This window comes from Grampus griseus (assembly GCF_964374135.1).
Source record: "Grampus griseus genome assembly, chromosome: 7".
In the NCBI taxonomy this organism is placed as follows: domain Eukaryota; kingdom Metazoa; phylum Chordata; class Mammalia; order Artiodactyla; family Delphinidae; genus Grampus; species Grampus griseus.
The window spans coordinates 53888657-53909737 of record NC_139001.1 but is presented as its reverse complement, the minus strand read 5'-3'; the positions used below and the strand labels follow the sequence as shown (position 1 = coordinate 53909737).

Below are 21081 nucleotides of genomic sequence, written 5' to 3'. Positions count from 1 at the left end.
TGTAGATTGTTTTGGGGTGTAGAGTCATTTTCACAGTGTTGATTCTTCCAATCCAAGATCATGATATATCTCTCCATCTGTTTGTATCATCTTTAATTTATTCCATCAGTGTCTTATAGTTTTCCGTATACAGGTCTTTTGTCTCCTTAGGTAGGTTTATTCCTAGGTATTTTATTCTTTTTGTTGCAATGGTAAATGGGAGTGTTTCCTTAATTTCTCTTTCAGATTTTTCTTCATTAGTGTATAGGAATGTAAGAGATTTCTGTGCATTAATTTTGTATCCTGTTACTTTACCAGACTCATTGATTAGCTCTAGTAGTTTTCTGGTAGCAACTTTAGGATTCTCTAAGTATAGTATTATGTCATCTGCAAACAGTGACAGCTTTATTTCTTCCTTTCTGATTTGAATTCCTTTCATTTCTTTTTCTTCTCTGATTGCTGTGGCTAAAACTTCCAAAACTATGTTGAATAATAGTGGTGAGAGTGGACAACCTTGTATTGTTCCTGATCTTAGAGGAAATGGTTTCAGTTTTTCACTATTGAGAACAATGTTGGCTGTGGGTTTGTTATATATGGCCTTTATTATGTTGAGGTAAGTTCCCTGTATGCCTACTTTCTGGAGGGTATTTATCATAAATGGGTGTTGAAGTTTGTCAAAAGCTTTTTCTGTGTCTATTAAGATATCATATGATTTTTATCCTTCAATTTGTTAATATGGTTTATCACATTGATTTGCATATATTGAAGAATCCTTGCATTCCTGGGATAAACCTCACTTTATCATGGTGTATGATCCTTTTAATGTGCTGTTGGATTCTGTTTGCTAGTAGTTTGTTGAGGATTTTTGCATCTATGTTCATCAGTGATATTGGCCTGTAGTTTTCTTTCTTTGTGACATCCTTGTCTGGTTTTGGTATCAGGGTGATGGTGGCCTCGTAGAATGAGTTTGGGAGTGTTCCTCCCTCTGCTATATTTTGGAAGAGTTTGAGAAAGATAGGTGTTAGCTCTTCTCTAAATGTTTGATAGAATTCGCTTGTGAAGCCATCTTGTCCTGGGCTTTTGTTTGTTGGAAGATTTTTAATCACAGTCTCAATTTCAGTGGTTGTGACTGGTCTGTTTATATTTTCTATTTCTTCCTGGTTCAGTATCAGAAGGTTGTGCTTTTCAAGGAATTTGTCCATTTCTTCCAGGTTGTCCATTTTATTGGCATATAGTTGCTTGTAGTAATCTCTCATGATCCCTTATATTTCTGCAGTGTCAGTTGTTACTTCTCCTTTTTCATTTCCAATTCTGTTGATTTGAGTCTTCTCCCTTTTTTTCTTGATGAGTCTGGCTAATGGTTTATCAATTTTGTTTATCTTCTCAAAGAACCAGCTTTTAGTTTTATTGATCTTTGCTATTGTTTCCTTCATTTCTTTTTCATTTATTTCTGATCTGATCTTTATGATTTCTTTCCTTCCGCTAACTTTGAGGGTTTTTTGTTCTTCTTTCTCTAATTGCTTTAGGTGTAAGGTTAGGTTGTTTATTTGAGAAACAAGGACTTTTAAATTTGAGTCTCTTTACTCTCACACTCGGAACTCTAGTCCAAGTTCCAATGTCTCCATAGACATCTCTTAACTCCAGTGGTTTTTCCATTTAAGTTCACCCTGTATATTGTTTTAAAGGTAACCTTTCTCAAACTCCATTTTTAGCAAACTTTCCCCTACTTTAAGAACCCACTCTTGGCCACAATCAAATCTAACTGCATAGCCCAACATGTCCTGCCTTTCAGCCCAAGCCCTTATCCTCCATACAAGTTTTGCCTTATCTCAATATTTCCTGGCAGTGTTCTTCACGTGCCTATGTGTATCTTGCTTACACTTGTCTCAACAGCTTTGCTAACCCATTCTCTGATCTGGAATGTCATTTTGACAAGCAATCCTTACCTGTCACTTGCTTTGAGATCCAAATAATATTCTCATCTCTTGGGCTGGTAACTCTTGCATGAGCCATCTGTCAGCACCTTGTATATAGTTTTTCATATATTGATATTACCTGGCAATGGATATATTCTGAATATTAATCCTACCTCTTTAAATAAATTAGAGTGGCAGTAATACATAGTGACATAAACTATTACGGAACTTGGGCAAAAGCCACTACTGAACTTGTTTAACCATCTGGTAAATGTGAATATATCCTTGATGTAAGGATTAAATACTTAATGCTAGTATGATGACTGGCACATAAAAATGGCCAATAGGTAGTAAACATTATTGCTTCTGCAAGCCTTTCAAGGGGTAGGAACTTGTCCTCATTTTGTAATGTTTCATGGCCATAACCCTTTGTGCACCCAATTCTGATCTGTGTACACAGAGGATGACCTATAGCTATACATTGGGTCCCTAAGTCAATGATGAAAATTCTGGTAAGTATGGTGAAATTCTACGTGTAAGTTTAGCTGGTTGTCTTGTAGAAATATAAACCTGAGTTATTAAAAGTAATCTCTCACAATGACTAATGAATTGGCCAAAATGGGAATATCAGGATTGAAAATGTTGTTTGGTATTCCTGTGTTTACTTAAACTTTTTTGCAGGCCAGTTGTAAGTCTCAGATAATATGGAAAACCTTATTGTTCTTGAAAGAGAAAGAAAATCCAGAATTTAAAATTATTTGTCCTCCTCATCTTGATGAATTATCCAACACTTTTTCCAGGGGGGTGGCTTAGTTCTGAAAAGCAGGACTTACCAGAGATTTAAATCTTTACCACATTTACAGACTGTGTATGTCCTTCTCCAAGTACAAAACATTAAATGACAATAAAAACTGGTGGACCACTCAAGTTACTAGAGATCGTATTTTTTCAGTAACATTTGCATCCTCTCTTTTGTTTATTATTCAGAATTTAGGCCATCGCCTACAACCATAAAGGAAAACTAGTCATATGTGAAATACTTATAAATGAATTAAGCAACACAAAGAAAAATTCTGTTAGTACAAGTTTTATAAATATGCTAACAAAAATATATCCTTGCTCTATATTCATCACTCAAGTAACAAAATATATAGTCTTTAATGACCTGTTAACCAAAATTAAGCAAAATTAACCAAGGCATATTAACAGAATCCTTTCAGCTGTTTTTAGAATCTGAATTGCATTTGGCCGCCCATGTTATTAGCACTACTAAGCAACAAAACCATAAGAAGTCCACTGAGCAATATCTGAGAAATGGATGAACAATGAACAACAAACTAATTACACATAAAATCATTAATGAAATGTGCACTAATGCTTTCAGAACTCACAACCAGACAATTCACCATTTAATTACTGCCTTCTACTGTCAGCCTTTCAAACTAGATTAATATTGATACAAAGCTTTTTCATTCTTTCAAAATGCTTATGTAATTTGTTTTAAAGAAATTACTCTTTCAAGTAAAATCAATTGCAATAGCTAAAACACATGTGCAAATGCAATTACACTCCTACATTTTAAAAAATATTACACTGGGAAAAATATACCTACTCCTGTGAAAGTATCTAATAACACTGCTTTATTAATCACCTTCAAAAAATTACCATTAGAAATATTTTGGCCTACTTTTCTTTCATTTCTTGTCCCTGAAAGAAATCTCATCTCATAATTATCCTTTTCAGATTCTCCATACATTGGCTTGATTATAAGCAGACTTCTCCTGAGCTAAAAAATAAACTATTTTCATTCCCAGAAGATTTAACCTCCTTTAGTCTCTAAATATTCACTGTCTAATACGGTAACCACTAGCCATTTGAAATGGCTAGTTCATATTGTGATGTGCTATAAGTATAATGTACACACAGGATTTTGAAGATTTAATACAAAAAATTAAAATATCGCATTAATAGTTTTTATAATGATTACATATTGAATGATAATTTAGATATATTAGAATAAATTAAACATATTACTAAATTAATTTCACTTGTTTTTACTTTTATTATTGGGTGAGTTTTGGTAATTTGTGGCTTTCAAAGAATTGGTTCATTTCATTTAAATTGTTGAATTTATGTGCACAGAGTTGTTCATAGTATTACTACATTATATATATATATATATTTTTTTTTTTTTTTTTTTTTTTGCGTTACACTGGCCTCTCACTGTTGTGGCCTCTCCCGTCGCGGAGCACGGGCTCCGGACGCGCAGGCTCAGTGGCCATGGCTCACGGGCGCAGCAGCTCCGCAGCATATGGGATCTTCCCGGACCGGGGCACGAACCCATGTCCCCTGCATCAGCAGGCGGACTCTCAACCACTGCACCACCAGGGAAGCCCTACATTATATTTTTAATGTCTGTGGGGTTTATAGTGATGCCCCATCTTTCATACCTAATACTCGTAATTTTTGCCTTCTCTCTTTTTACCTTTCTCAGTCTGGCTAGAGGCTTATCAAAATTTTACTGACTTTTTCAAAGAACCATGCATTTCTCTGTTATTGTTCTGTTATCTGTTTCATTAATTTCTGCTCTTATCTTTATTTTTTGCTTCATTCTGTTTGCCTCAGTTTTAATTTGCTCTTATTTTTCTAGTTTCTTAAGGCAAAAACATAGATTGTTGATTTGAGACATTTATCCTTTTCTAATGTAAGTGTTTAATGCTCTAAAATCTACATTAGGCTATTAGAAAATTTAAAATTACATATATGTTCAATAAATGGTGCTGGAATCCCACTACTGGGCATATACCGAGAAAACCATAATTCAAAAAGAGTCATGTACCAAAATGTTCATTGCAGCTCTATTTACAATAGCCAGGACATGGAAACAACCTAAGTGTCCATCATCGGATGAATGGATAAAGAAGATGTGGCACATATATACAATGGAATATTACTCAGCCATGAAAAGAAACGAAATTGAGCTATTTGTAATGAGGTGGATAGACCTAGAGTCTGTCATACAGAGTGAAGTAAGTCAGAAAGACAGAGACAAATATCGTATGCTAACACATATATATGGAATTGAAGAAAAAAAATGTCATGAAGAACCTAGGGGTAAAACAGGAATAAAGACACAGACCTACTAGAAAATGGACTTGAGGATATGGGGAGGGGGAAGGGTAAGCTGTGACAAAGTGAGAGAGAGGCATGGACATATATACACTACCAAACGTAAGGTAGATAGCTAGTGGGAAGCAGCTGCATAGCACAGGGAGATCAGCTTGGTGCTTTGCGACCGCCTGGAGGGGTGGGATAGGGAGGGTGGGAGGGAGCGAGACACAAGAGGGAAGAGATATGGGAACATATGTATATGTATAGCTGATTCATTTTGTTGTAAAGCACAAGCTAGCACACCATTGTAAAGCAATTATACTCCAATAAAGATGTTAAAAAAATTAAAAAAATAAAATAAATGGTGCTGGGATAATTCGATATTCACATGTAAAAGGATGAAACTGAATCTGTATCTTACACCACTTACAAAAGTTAACTCAAAAGGATTAAAGACCATGAAACTCCTAGAAAACATAGGAACAAAGCTCCTTGACGTGTGTCTTGGTAATTATTTTTTTGGATATGACATCTAAAGCACAAGCAACAAAATTAAAAATAAACAAGTGGGACTACATCAAACTAAAAAGCTTCTGCACAGCAAAGGAAACCATCAACAAAGTGAAAAGACAACCTATGGAATGGGAAAATAATATTTTCAAATCATATATCTGAAAAGGGGTTAATATCCAAAATATATAAAAACTCCTACAATTCAATAGCAAAAAACCCCAAATAACCCAATTAAAAAATGGGCAAAGGATCTGAATAGACATTTCTCCAAATTAAATATATGAAAGGCTAACAGGTACATGACAAGATGCTCAACATCGTTAGCCATTAGGCAAATGTGAATTAAAATGACAATGAGAGGTGACTTCCCTGGTGGCGCAGTGGTTAAGAATCCTCCTGCCAATGCAGGGGACATGGGTTTGAGCCCTGGTCAGGGAAGATCCCACATGCCGCTGAGCAACTAAGCCCGTGCGCCACAACTACTGAGTCTGCATTCTAGAGCCCGTGTGCCGCAACGAAGAGTAGCCCCTGCTCGCCACAACTAGAGAAAGCCCACACGCAGCAACAAAGACCCAACACAGCCAAAAATAAAAATTAATTAATTCATTTAAAAAAAAGAAAAGAAAAGAAAAAAGCACAATGAGACATCACCGCTCACCTGACAGAATGACCATCATCAAAAAGTCAAGAGATAATAATGCTGGCATGGATGTGGAGATAAGGGAACCCTTGTGCACTGCTGGTAGGATTGTAAATTGGTACAGCTACTATGGCAAACAGTATGGAGGATCCTCAAAATGTTGAAAATAGAACTATCAAATGATACATTTCTGGGAATATATCCAAAGGAAGTGAAAACAGTAACTCAAAAGATATCTGCACCCCCATGTTCATAACAGCATTATTTACAATAGCCAAGACACAGAAGCAACCTAAGTGTCCACTGATGGATGAGTGGATAAAGAAGATGTGGTATATACATACAATGGAATATCATTCAGTCATAAGAAAAACAACGAAATCCTACCATTTGCAACAACATGAATGGACCTTGAAAGCATTGTGCTAAGTGAAATAAGTCAGAGAAAGACAAATAGCTGTATGATCTCACTTACATGTGGAATCTAAAAAGAAAACAAACAAACATCAAAACTGAGCTCATGGATACAGAGAACAGATTGGTAGTTACCAGAGGCAGAAGGTGTGGAGAGGGGGAATTGGAGGGAGGTGGTCAACAGCACAAACTTCCAGTTATAAGATGTAACATACAACACAATGTCTAGAGCTAACACTGCTGCATGATACAGGGGAAAGCTGTTAAGAGAGTAAGGGAGTTCTTATCACAAGGAGAATTTTTTTTCCTTTTCTTCTTTCTTTTTTTTATTGTACCTGTATAAGAAGATGCATCTTAGCTGAACCAATGTGGTGATCATTTCACAATATATGTAAATCAAACCATCACGCTGTATGCCTTAAATTTATATGGTGATGTACGCCAATTATCTCAATAAAACTGGAAAAATAAATAAATAAAAGTAAATATGAGATTGCATTTGTGGTTCACATTATATGTTTCTATTTATTGCTGCTCTCAGAAGTATAACACACTAGCAAAGTATTTTCTGTCCGACACATTAATAAAAGTTTAATAGCCTATGGGAACACTGAAGCAGAAATCTCAGGCTTTCAGAAAGCAGCTGCAACAGCCTTCAGTGGTTTGGGTTTCTCTAGTTCCGATTATGTAAATACTTCGGATATGTTTTGAGCTGAACTTAAAGTAAAAAAAAAACATGTCCTACAAAACTGAATCTAACAGCTCATGGTTTTTAGAGTTCCCTCTCTACTGACAGAGTAATTAGGATTTCTTTAAGAAAATCAGCCATCTGTATAACGTGAGTTACTGGGCTGAACGGTGAGACTGCTCTCTCACCTTCTCTGTCTTCTCATTTCACTGGCTTGACCCAGTGCCTGAAATTTGTACCATAGAAGCCCCCTTACTGGTCCTCTGGCCTGAAACCTGGGGCTTTGGTTTCCTTCCCACCACTGTGTCTGCCGGACCAAGCAGTGGGGAGAACAGAGGGAGGAAAACGCCATGTGAATTTACAACAAGCTCAGGGACCACGGGTCCTCTGGTCAGAGAGGACCCCCTACCTCAGAGATTCAGGCACCTGCCTGTTGCCTCCATCTTCACCATCGCTGGGGGATTGCCTGGGCTGGGGAAGAGAGAATAGAAAAGCACAAAGCAAAGGCAAAAGCACAGTATTTCCTCCCTTTCTGTCTGACTCACAGAAGTCCTCTTTCTAGTGCTCAGATCTGAAAGAGAAAATTTTTCTGGAACTTTTTCTGTCCATATCTGATGCATACTTCAGAGTGTCAACTTGCTTTTGAATCCAAGCTGGGTAATATTGAAGAGAGAAAAAACAATACTGCTGGCTTGGTGGCCTTTGGAATTCTGGTCTCTTTCCCTAATCTACATGCTAGTCCCTCCTTTTCAGCATCCTCAGCACACATACATACTGCCAGGGTTTATAGTTGCATTTAATGGAGACAGGGTGGAGGCTATTTATTCCATCTTTCCTGGAACTGGAACTAGTATCCAACTTTAAGACATTAAAAAAAAAAAAGACAAAAATTCTAATCTCACTCAAGTCCCTGAACTTCAAATATGTGTTAGGTGGGAGATAGAGGATACAGGTAATTTGAAGATCAGAGCTAAGCACAGAATTAGAAGTTTGATGTATTCTCCTGAGGACTAATAGCTAGATGAACTTGTCATGAGAATGATATAGCCATGTTATTTGAAAACATCTTGAGTTTTACACATTTATACTTATAGTATATCTAAGATAAGTCTAGAGTTTCGAAAAGATGCATTCTGGCTAAGGCTAATCAGGTAGGAGTCGTACTAGACTTAAAACAAATAAACAAAACAAAATCCCCTCATTCTTGGTTAAGTACAATACTTACTTATGGCTTTTCTGGAGCAGAAGTATCTGTTGCCTTCTGTATAGAATGAAAAAGGTATATTTTTACCCTGACATTTAATATAACTCAGTATATTGAAGATTGGGAGTGGGGGTGAGTGGGTCCTATGCTACCAGCTACAATCTTACCTCTACTACCCCTCACTTATATTTCTTGAACTGTCAGAGTTCTGCCTTGTCAGTCCAAATCTTGGACCAAGACCCTCTTTTCATAACTAATAAGGACTATGGGTTCTACTTTCCATTAAAAATTTTTGCTTGTAGATTTATATTTTAAAGGAGTATTTTAAAATAATTAACAGCTTGGAAACTACAGGCCTATGATCTCAAAAATGTTAGTTGTGATCCTGACTTTTGACCAAGTTTTCAAATAGGAATATGTTGGTGACAAATAACATAAAGCCCAACCAACACTGGTTTAAACACTCACAGGTTCATCTATGTCACAGCAATAATCCTAGGGCTCAGCATACTCTTCCACAGTATAAAAGTAGCATAAATAATCAGCTTATAAATTTATTCCCCTATTGTTGGACATTGTTTTGTTTCCAGTTAGGTTATTCTACCAAAAACATGTGAAAAGATGCTTAATATCATAGCAAAGCATCTTCATATCTGTATCCTTACTAGCGCTTTCATTTCCAAGGATGAATTCCCAGAGGTGAGGTTGCTGAGTCTCAGGATGTGAGCATTTGACATTTTAATGCTTGCTAGTTTCCAAAATGATTGTGTTAATCCAAATTCTCACCAACAGTATAGTAGAACGCCCCTTTCCTCACATTCTCACCATCACTGAATGTTATCAATATTTTAAACTTTTAATGGTGTATAGGCAATTAAAAATTTATCTTTTTATCATTATTTAGTTTCATTTCTCAGGCCATTATTGACATTGAGTTTCTTTTTACATGTTTATTGGCAATCTGCCTCTCTTCTGTGAATAGTCTATTTTTTATTTATTTATTTTTGGCTTATTTGTCTTTCTTATCAACATGAAGGAGTATAACCCTTTGACTGTCATATAAATTGCAAATATTTTCCTTCCAGTTCATCGTTTGTCCTTTAAATTGGTCAGTGGTGTCTGGAAAACTCATATTCACCTCCGGGACAGCTCATAAGTCACTTTCTCTGTCAAGCTTCCCCTAGTTTTCCTGGCAGAATTAGTCATTCCTTCCACAATATACCCATAATATTCTGTGCACACCCCTGTGTGCTGAATTATAACTACAAACTTTTTCCTCCTGATCAAGAAAGTATATTAAAATTCAAGTCAAAGAGACTAACATTATAATAGATATCTTTGCATCTGCTTTTCAGAATCATTTTTCCAAAAGTAGATCATTCACAAACTTTAAAATTTTCTTTTTATTTATTTACTTATTTATCATACCATCTTTCATTTTAAAGAATCTTAGTTCTGCTTCTCAACTATCTCTCCATGAAAACTCTTGCTTTCTTCTGCCTGTCTCTTTTCATTCATGAGCGTTGCCTTCAAAATCCCTAGAGGATGTCACCATTGCTCTTGCCCTCTGTTCCAGTTATCTACTGCTGTGTGACAAACCACTGCACACTCTAAAGACCTAAAATAACAATTATTTATTGTGCTCATGATTCTCAGGCAGGGCTCAGTGGGTAAGACTTGTCTCTGTTCCGCATAGGTCAGGTTGAAAGCCCAACCAGGTCTGGAGAATCAACTTTCAAGATGGCTCAAATGGCTCGCTCACAGGGCTGGCAAATTGGTTGGCTGTTGGCCAGGATCTCAGCCAGAGCTGTTGCTGGGACCCTCAGTTCTTGTCCACATGGGCCTCTCCATAGTGCTCCTTGACGTACTCAGTTGGTTAGGTTCCAGGAGCAACTATTTGAAATTACAGGAAGAGAAAGCAGCCAGTCTCTTGAGACTGGACTGGAAACTGGCACCACATCATCTATGCTGTATTCTTTTGCTCAAAGCAGTCCCAGAGTCTGACCAGTTTTAAGGGAATGAACATAGACCCCATTTCTCATTGGGAAGAGTGCCAAAGACTTTATGGCCATTTTTAATCTACCGTAATCTTCTTGTATATTGGGTTCTTCTAGAGTTGTCAAAAAAGTTGTCAGTATCTGCTATAACCAAGCCCTGCTCTGTTCCTTGCAGAAGTGTGGAAGATGCTTCTCTTCTTGTGGACTCTGTGTCACTTGGTGTCCCAGCCACAAAGCAATACGATGAGTGCTTCATGTTTCCCACAGGCCCTTCAGCTTCAGCCAAGGAGCCCAACCTTGACTGCTAAACCAAGACAGGGATAAGATAGAGAGCATCCTTTCCAAATTTTGTACTCTTCAGGCTCTGTGCCAACAAAATTTTCTCCTTATAGAACTCCTTCCCCTCTAGTAAATCAACTCATATCAACACTTCATTAAGTATGGACATCCTCTGAACTGCGGCTTAGCCCAAACTAGTAACAAATTATTTGTAATATCTGCGATCTTAATGTGCCTTAACTCCATGTCTGAGAAGCCTATTTCATGGACTCTCTAGCCTCTTAAACCAACCTATCTTATAAAAACAATATTTTATAAGATTGCCCATGACACTTTCCAAATACAGAGAATGCTATTCGAATTTTATTTCGCTCCACAGCTCCATACTGTTCACTGGAACTGAACATCTGGGAAAAGAAATACCCTGTACACTAGGAAAGTGTTAAGTCAGCCAGGGAAAATCACTGGGAAGTTTTGCTGTTTCATAGTTGTGAGAATACTATTTTTGTTTTTTAAATATAAAAGTTCTCTATTCTCAAAAGCCTAAAAGAGAAATTATACCACCCACTAGTTCCCACTCCCTCAGGAACCCTGCATTGTTCCTACATTGTTTCAGTGACCTTTGTCAAAATGATTAGTGAAAATATGCCAGGTACTTTACATGTATAGAACACTAAGACACAGATGCCTTTGAACCAAAGATCAATTAAGTGTTGGAATTTGGAAGGTGCCAATTAATTTCACCTCTCCTCAAGATTCCAAATCAACTGAGAAACAGACATCAAGGTCAGATATGGATCAAAATATCTGCTCTTATTACTGGTAAAGCTGGACTGGAGGGTGGGTTTGATTTGACTTCCTACTTTTTCTCTTTAAAAATCTAGTCCTTGTGACCTGCCTATGGAGACAACTGGGTCTGAGGTATAGACACATATTTGGCTGCTCTGTGTAGGTTGGATTGTGGCCTTCCTCTTCCACATAGGGACATCTGGCCAAATCATGCAGAAGCAGAGAGACTAGAGAACCTGCAGCCCACGGGTAGTCAGAGTCTGCAGAGAGAGCCTTTGAGGCTGGCTTCCCCATGGTGGCCACTTCTTCCCCTAGTCTCACCAACTGGGTAACACCCCCCGCCCCCTCACTCCTAAAGGAAGAGAAGGGAAGAGAAAACATGGGTGAAAGCATCGTCCACAACATTTCTGAGAGAGTAGAATTCCCTAACTTGTGGGTCTATAGGAAAACACGAAGGAGAGAAAACAAATCTCCTATATGAAGTAAACATTTAGGGTAAAACACTGCTATGACATAGATAATGTAAAATAGGTTAGTCCTCTTCCAATACTGTTCTAAAACGTTCCATCACATTCACAACACACATGCTATAAAATTTTCTCTAATATGTAAATATATATAATTCAAGTCACACAGACTTACTTTATTAAAATATATTATTAAGACCATCATCAAGAAAGTGAAAAGATAATCTACAGAATGGGAGAAAATATTTGCAAATCCTATATCTGACAAGGAATTAATATTCAGAATATGCAAAGAACTCCTACAACTCAGTAACAAAAAACAAGCAACCCAATTAAAAAATGGGTGAAAGACATTTGTCCGAAGAAGATATACAATTGTCCAGTAAGCACATGAAAAGATATTTAACGTCATTAGTCATTAAAGAAATACAAATCAAAACCACCACAAGATATCACTTCACACCTAATAGGATGGCTATAATTAAACACACACACATACACACACAGAGAAAATAACAAGTTTGGGCTTCCCTGGTGGCTCAGTGGTTGAGAGTTCGCCTGCCAATGCAGGGGACACGGGTTTGTGCCCCGGTCTGGGAAGATCCCACATGCCGCGGAGCAGCTGGGCCCGTGAGCCATGGCCACTGAGCCTGCGCGTCCGGAGCCTGTGCTCCGCAACGGGAGAGGCCACAACAATGAGAGGCCCGCGTACCGCAAAACAAACAAACTAAAAAACAAGTTTAACCGGGATGTGAAGAAATTGGAACACCTGTACATTGCTGATGGGAATGTAATATGGCGCAGCTGCTGTGAAAAACATTTTGGTGTTTCCTCAAAGACTTAGCACAGAAATGCCCTATGACTAGGCAATTCCACTCCAAAAGAATTGAAAGCAGGTACTCAAACAGATACCTGTACACCAACATTCACTGTAGCATTATTTACAGTAGCTGAAAAAGTGGAAATAACCCAAGTGTCCATGGACAGATGAGTGAATAAATAAAATGTGGTATATCCATATATTTGAAAATTATTCATTCATAAAAAGGAATGAAGGTCTGATACCTGCTACAATATGGATGATTCTTGAAAACATTATATGCTAAGTGAAATAAGCCAGACACAAAAGGATAAATATTACATGATTCTATTTACATGAAATACCTAAAACGGACAAATTCATAAGGGCAGAAAGTAGATTAGAGGTAACCAGGGAAGGGAGGAGTGGGAGTCTTTGCTTAATAGCTACAGAGTTTCTGTTTGGGGTGATGAAAAAGTTTGGGAAATTGATAGCTGTGATGGTTGCACAACATGCTTAATATAATTAATGCCCCTGAATTGTACACTTAAAAATGGTTGAGATTGGGCTTCCCTGGTGGCGCAGTGGTTGAGAGTCTGCCTGCCAGTGCAGGGGACACGGGTTTGTGCCCCGGTCAGGGAAGATCCCACATGTCGTGGAGCGGCTGGGTCCGTGAGCCATGGCCACTGAGCCTGCGCGTCCGGAGCCTGTGCTCCGCAACGAGAGAGGCCACAACAGTGAGAGGCCCGTGTACCGCAAAAAAAAAAAAAAAAAAAAGTATATATTTTTTTACCACAATAATAATTTTTTTAAATAATGTATTCACACTAAATATTCCAGCTTACAGCAGAAAATCACATTATTCCTTATTTAAGGAATAACTTTTAGTAAGACTTTAAACTTTACTACTAATACATTTTGACTATTCATTTTTAACTAAGTAAAGAGAAACAGGACAAAAATAAACATTCACTGGGTCAGAGATTTAGTCAGAATCAGGGAGTTGATAGATTTATGAGTCAAGTCAGAGGTGAAATTTTTCAGTTTTTTATACTTTAAAAGGTCATTCTTCACTGAATGCTAATATCATATATTAAATACAAATACAGGAGCTAGGGTCCAGAGGTTTTCTTGGTTCTTACAGTTGCAACTCCTTTGCACAATAGCAATGTAGTTACTTGCAAGATGGATACTGAGGGATAGAACGTTCTCAGCAACATTTGTAAGGCATTTCCAACCCCTCTTTTCCTCTTTGACCATCTGAGGATAGTGTTGACAGTGGCCACAGACAGATTTTTGTTACCTGCTTACATCTCCCTCTCCCCTCTCCTGAACTTCTTCTTTCTCATTAAAAATAATGAGTCTGGTTTGGGAATCTAGATGCCTTTAGGGAATGAATGCTTTTTCCACATGACTATGTTTTCCCCACTGAAAATAGGGAAATATTTTTTCTCTGGACACTCCACAGGAATGGTTAAGTACCCTGCTGAAAGGAAAATCAGATCTCTGGGGTATAAGATATTACCAACATTAGAAACACTCATAAAAATTCTGTGTTTCCAGAATTTTTCCCTTTAGTCTAAATTATTATGGTCTGAGATATTTTTCAATGGAAGGTGGAAAATAGCTTTTCTATCAAATTAAACATCCAAATTTCTTTGATACATTAATTATCAACAGCAAGCGCTTCTATAAATCATTGCATGTCTCCCCCATATTTCCTTTTTAGGTGTTTAAGGGTATCTGTTATTATCATAATTTTTCAAATAAAGAACCTGAGACAAGAGAGTCTATCTGCTTTGCCCAAAGCAGAGTGGACTCAGCACAGAACTCCTACACCCTCCCGACACTCCTAAGAGTACATTCTTCTTTATAATTAGAACAAATCCCAGGGCCCTGTGCATAGGAAAAGGACTGGAATGAACATTAAATATGAAATATTATTGGCTTATTGAACTACTAATGTTCCTATCATTCAAAAAGCTCATATTAAAAATGACTTGGTACAACAATTTTCTGCTACAGGTTAAGACTGTACCTACCCTAACAGCATAATAACTAGTACACTGATTAAATTAGTGCTCTATCTATTTGCAATATGGAAATCACATTTTTCTTATTTAAAAAAGTATTTTGTCAGCAAATCTGAAACAGACTTCAGACCCCTTGATTTTTTTTAACCAAAACGATGCTACTACTTAAAATTTCTTGGGGGTAAGTGGCTGGTTTGTTGGGTAAGGTGGGGTGGGAGAGAGTATGGGAGATAGACATTAAGAGGTCATGGTTAGAGGCCTGCGTGAAGCCAAAAGGCTTTTTTGATCCATTAGATCCACGTACAGAGAGGCAGAATGATCCCACTATTCCATTGCTTGTTATGGTAAGATCCGCAATAGATATGAACCTTTGATTCATCCTCTCCCAATCATTTTTACAGATAAAAGTGTGAAGTCCAGAAGGCTAGTCCATAGCCAGAAGACTGGCATTAAAGGACAAGACTTTAAAATTGAGAATCAAAAGCACCTTCTAAAGATGGATCCTGTTGATGGAAAACACTTTTCCAGCTGAGCTCCTGAATGGATGTAGGTATGCAAATTTGAGCATAGTCGTTAAGGAGAGATGAACTGCTCTGCTTACAAAAGAATTCTCCCTGGAGTTGTGGGCCTGGACAGGAATAGGATTGGGGGGGGAAAGAGGTAGCCTGAGAGACCCAGACTGCTGTGAGCTTCCCCACCACTCACAGTTCATCAGTGTACCTGAAAGTGCTGGCTGGGCATGAATTGCTAGCGGGACCTGGGGAAGGGATGTAGCTTCAAATCCAGGTTAACTTTAGAAACAGTCGGCAGGTACACATGAAGGGGCTGGGGACACAGGAGACCTTGAGAAAGTAAACCTCTGTGGATGGGCAAGAATTGCAAGGAAGTGGTGGGTTTCCACAATTCATAATATAAGCTTTTTGTGTAGCAGCAAAACCTTGAATTGTTGGCCAAACGACACTAGTTAGCAGCACAATTAGTGCTAAAACATAGGTCTTTTGATTCCTGGTTCAATGACTGTTCACATCATTGTGTGTTTTTTAAGATATACCAAGGACTTCCTGGTCGCCAGGGATTTCTTCCTTGAAAGACAGCCCAGAGCCCAGCGCAAGGAGCTGTCTACACAGGAGAATAAATTCTGGATTCTAATAACCCCTTGCTTCAGTACTAATTCTTTCTTCAACTTCTCAGTCTGATTTACCCTTTTACTTTTACTACTGCTGTTGGTATATGTCAGAAGCAGAACAGATCTGCCTCTAAATCTAGGAAGCAAGTGGAAATTCCAGCCTAGATGTTCAAAGAAGCCAGTAATATTAAAGTACTGAAGACACAGAACATCTAGTCATTGCAGCCTTCTGAATCAAACCTCTTTGATCTTAGTGATGACATTCATTTGCTTAAGAGGGTTATTACTCACAGAGCTGGCTGCTGCACAGGGCTCCGTTCTCAGACGGAGAAACCACTTGTAGTTTAACGTCTTACCGGTCACTGTCTTGAAATTCTTAACAATTTTATCTTTGACTGTGTGTTTTATAAGTGAAGTCCAATGGGACAACAGAGGAAGTGCTGGGGGATGGGAGCTTCATCTCGCGTGTGGTCCTGCCCTCCGGGGAGAGAATCTCTTTGCTATCCTGTCTGCTCTCCCGCCCCTGCTCAGTGACCTCTGTCATCTGCCCTGGCAGGGGTCAGGGCACAGCTCAGGAAGGGTTGGGGTTAGGCCCACACCCTCTGCACTGAGCTGGGACTGAGGCCCAGTGCCTGTGAGGGGTGCACTCACCCCACATATATCCCCATGGCTGAAGGAGCCAGACATTACATAGCAGATTTAAAAAAACACCATGACAGGCCAAGAAAAAGCTTTTTCCTGCTTTTTGAACAAGGAGTCCCACATTTTCACTTTGCACAGGGCCCCACAAACGACATTCTTGTCTCTGATTAGATACCTTATCCGGCAATCTCAAACCAACACTGTTTCTAGATTCTTAACTAAATAATCACAACATATAGGTAATAATAACTCTATTTATTAAAACCATTCTTTGGTTTCAAGAACTCTTAATATTAAATATAAAATCAGATATTTTCAATAGTTCGAGAGGAAAAAGCCTCTATATTATTTTTGCCAGCAGGTCTCATTAACAATAGGAAGTTTGGATCTGTTGTTGTGGCTTGACAGTATGTTGCATGAAATGGAAAAATGAAGGAATTTTTTTTTTTTCCACCGAGGCAGCCAGGAAAAAGAAGGTACTTATTTCTCCACAGTGAAAATATTATCACTCCATATTTTCTATCACATTAGGGAAAGTTGAAAACAATCTTGTTCATTCTCTCCAATGTTGGTGTTTGCTCATAAATAACTATAGTGTTTTTCCATTACCTATCTGGCACTATGTTAACCTGGACATAGGCCAGTGGCATCAGGGGAATCAAGAGGAAGTGTAAGAAACAGCTTTTTATTTCTTTTTAATTTTGTATCTGCTTCATATCTTAATATCTTACCTTAAGCTTGGCCAAAAGAAGTTCATGATCATGAAGAAGTTTTTTGGTTTCATCTTGATTGCTTCCAATTTCCAGAAGATTGGGCTGTGATTCAGCCAATTGAAGTTGTACCCACTTGCCACACTAAAAATAAAAATGAAATAAAATGTACTTTTAGTTCCTCTTGTTCCTTTCCTTTCACCCTTCTCCTTTTTTTTCTTTTCTTTTTTTTAAGTTTCCAGTTACACTGTGAATACTTTATTCTTTCCACAGAGATAGATAGGCCTTACATAAATTGAAATAGAACAGGTCTAACATAAATCCATGCCCTGTCTTTCCTTCTTTTTTTTTATGCTTAGGATAAATTCCTTTCTCTTAGCATACTGGATATAAATTCAAAATTCCCAAATGAGGAATATATACAGTAGGTTATGTATTATTGAAGAGTACAAAATTATAGAATAATTCACACACTTTTACATTCTCTCACTCACAAAACTGAACTCTATAAAAATAGTGATCTGAGCAAGTAGGGTGCAAACTACACCAAAGGGAAAAAGTTTCATAAATGTAATGTAGGCTGATTAGTGTCTTTACACTGACCTTGCTGATCCAACCAGAAAGAATAAACAGCAGATGAAGCAACTGATTTTTCGCTTATTCCAAAATTAAAACAATATTTTCCGAATTTTGTTGTTGAATATTCAATAAAGTATGTATAAAAGTGTCAGTGAAATTAGATGTGTGACAACTGCTATTTGAATGCAGCCAGCTTGTTTTCCACACTTAGGACCCTTTCATTGCTCCAAGATATAATTCATCATTGCATTTCCTAAGGAATTGCTCTTCTAAGAAGAAACAACCGATGAAGCAAAAGGAACCGCTATGAGGCATGTGCACGTGGCTAAGTGAATTGCTGAAGAGAAATGAGAAACCACATGTCTATTCTAGATCATTAGTGCCCTGAGACTGTTTAGAAATGAGAAGTCCATATAGAGCAGACACAGGCACTTCTACTCCCTTCAGATGGACTTCCCACTTTGAAAAGCTTGGGGTTTATTCCATATGGGATGGCAGTGAACTAAGGGAGCTGGGGAGGGAGGACGGAGGGAACATTCTTAGAAACACAGTTCAGTTAAAATAAGAGTTTCCAGTACAATTTTAGAGGTTTTATTTTCTTACTGTCAATTTACCTCTGATTCATCATTTACTCTGTATGCATTCTTCCTCATCCTACTCTAAGAAATGTTTCATATTTAAGGGAAAGAAAATTTAACTTTTTTACAAAACAGTAATTTTTCCTCTTTTCCCTCTCTGCTGAAATTTGCAGTTACTCAAAGCATCATAGAATCAAACACAAATTATCAATTTTGCTACTTTTGCTTCAGGCTTCTTTCCATGTCCACTCATTGCCCTTGAAAAGAATAGAGGTCAAGGGACACAGCAGAGGTTCTGTTTATGTACACCAAGTCTTAAGAGCCCTGGGGAATCGGCCTGGGTAGGCACACTTTGCATTCAGTGCTTCTAGAGTGAATCATTTTGCTCAATGTCAAGTGCTGCTTTCCTGTTAATAATTTTCACATTAACATAAAGTTCGAAGCAATTAAGTGAAAGTAAACAGGCCTGTCGTCTATGCTTCTTACAAAAGGCCAGAAAAGTCATTCAATTAAGCTTGGTGGGGCTCTGAAAGTAACAGGCTGTGGTGAGCACCAGCTTGTTTGCTAAATTCCCTTCATTAAACACTGAATTCCTGAGGTGGTGAGTTGTCTAAATCCAAGCATAAGGCTTCAGGGATTTTTACAGGACATATTCATGGGAAATAAAATCATGGATGCCTTCTTCAACCTAAAGATGTGTGGTCACCTTTGCAAATGAGCAAACTGTTTGACATAAAACATGCAAAAACCTTGAAGGGAATTGCTTTTATAAATTATTTTCCTTGTAGATTTTATTTTTAATTTATCTCTGTGACCTGCCAGGGAGAGGAGAGAGAGATGCTGTGAGCACATGACAAAATAAAATAAAATAAAATGGAAAAAAAAAAAAAAAAACTTTAAGTCCCAAGTGGCTTCAACTTCCTGCTGTTAAGGGCAAATTTGACACATGTCCTCAGCACTTTCCCCGGTAGGGTCTTTATTCCCCCAACCATGTGACAAGGATTTACTAGTGTCTTTACCATGTCAGAACCAAAGCTGCAGAGGGCACGTGTCACAGTCTCTTATTAGGTGTTCCCTGCACTCATCATGCCAAAACAATGCCACCCCTTATCTGCTGGGACCCTCCTCTTCCCTCCTTCATCACATCCACTCTCAAAAATCACAGATATTTCCCAGGTCCACTGGACTCCAGCCTGGCAATCACGAACTTTTAATCACAAATGCTTTGTCTTTAAAAACCAAACTGAAAGTATATGGTAAAGTTTGTTGTTGCTTTTTAGAAAAATCAAGCTGCTTATAGATGTTTTCTGGCTAACCGAAAGAGAAACTAGCAACTGGCTGAAACTTAGAGGTTTTTCTCTTAGTTGCAATTTAAGAAAGCAATAAGATGTACCTGCTGGGTTTTTTTCTATATGCCGTGTACTGCCGATTGTGTGGAATGTTCTTTAGGATTATCAGCACACAGCAAGAAGCCCACAACTACACAGAAAAAAGGAAGTTGTCAGCTTACCTTTATGATGGCTATAACGATTTTGGAGTCCCCAGCCTGCACAGCTACTGAACTGACTGTTGTCGTAGAAGACTCCTCACCAGGGCTTCCTTGGCTGGACATGGTACATTAGAACCAGAGTTTACGCTTTGGGTAGCCTCCGTACAGTTGTGTGTCTGCTGGTCATTTCAGAAGGCAACCACCGGGGTTACTTGGATTCATTCAGGGCAAGAGCTCCCCTCGCACTGATTACTCTGCCAAAAGGAAAGAACAGGAGGTTAAAAATAGACAACCCCATTGAGTTTATCATGAGAGAGAGAGGAAAAAACGGGAGAGAATAGCCACACCCCTAGTATGGTAACACTGAACGCCTGTTATTTTGGCCATTATCTTAAATGCAGAGGGCAGCTTCTAGCTCTCTGACTATCAGCTGATGTTTGATAGCAAATGGAAAAAGAATTACATCCTCACAACCCAAATTACTTTAGCCACTGAATCTATACAGTTTTGGTGGGCTTTGAAACCAGCCAGTCATTAACCTGGGTATCAATCTTTTCAAAATTTTTGAAGTCTCCTCCATGCAAAGAAAACTCCCAAAAATGTACTTTAAAAATAAGTTCTGGTATTTGTTTTGGGATTAAGCCACAAAATTGTTTGAAATATCTTTTTGGATTAATCTGTTTTCCTAAAACTTACTGCCTTTTGTCAAATGAAATTTATATGAAATGGTCACATTTTCTCAGTCTCAGATTTCTTAGGGACATTTTAAAAAATATTTCAATGAGCAGTTATCAATAGATATCTACCAAGTCAGGATTTCTTTAAGACCATCTACTCCACTGAACAGTATTTTCAAGTCCAGTTGCCACAACTACTAGGAAGTAATATACTTTGCTGTTACTTTTAATTGCAGCAGGAAAATGTTTTGGGTTTTTTGGATTAAAGGTTAAGACTATGTATATTTCGCTACACTTTTTAAAAAAAGGATAACATTGTACTTCAGATTCGGTTTTTACTTTTCCCCCATGCCTTGTGCAGGAAAATTATAGACAGCTTAAATCAGAGCCCAGGATCGGCAGATTAATCCTATTGCTAGAAACTCAGTGTGTGTTACAAGTTGTCGGTGGT

General features: G+C 38.0%; 1 protein-coding gene across 1 annotated transcript in view; it reads right to left on the bottom strand.

Annotated features, from left to right (window-relative positions):
- Positions 1 to 20101, bottom strand: part of CCDC141 (coiled-coil domain containing 141) — a 206288-nt gene extending 186187 nt beyond the window's left edge. The window contains exons 1-2 of the mRNA XM_082657911.1: positions 19975 to 20101; positions 17329 to 17451 (exon numbers count right to left, since the gene is read on the bottom strand). Of these exons, the coding sequence (XP_082514037.1) occupies positions 17329 to 17451; positions 19975 to 20076 (225 nt within the window). The 5' untranslated portion in view covers positions 20077 to 20101. The remainder of the gene's footprint in view (positions 1 to 17328; positions 17452 to 19974) is intronic.
- Positions 20102 to 21081: the final 980 nt, after the last annotated feature.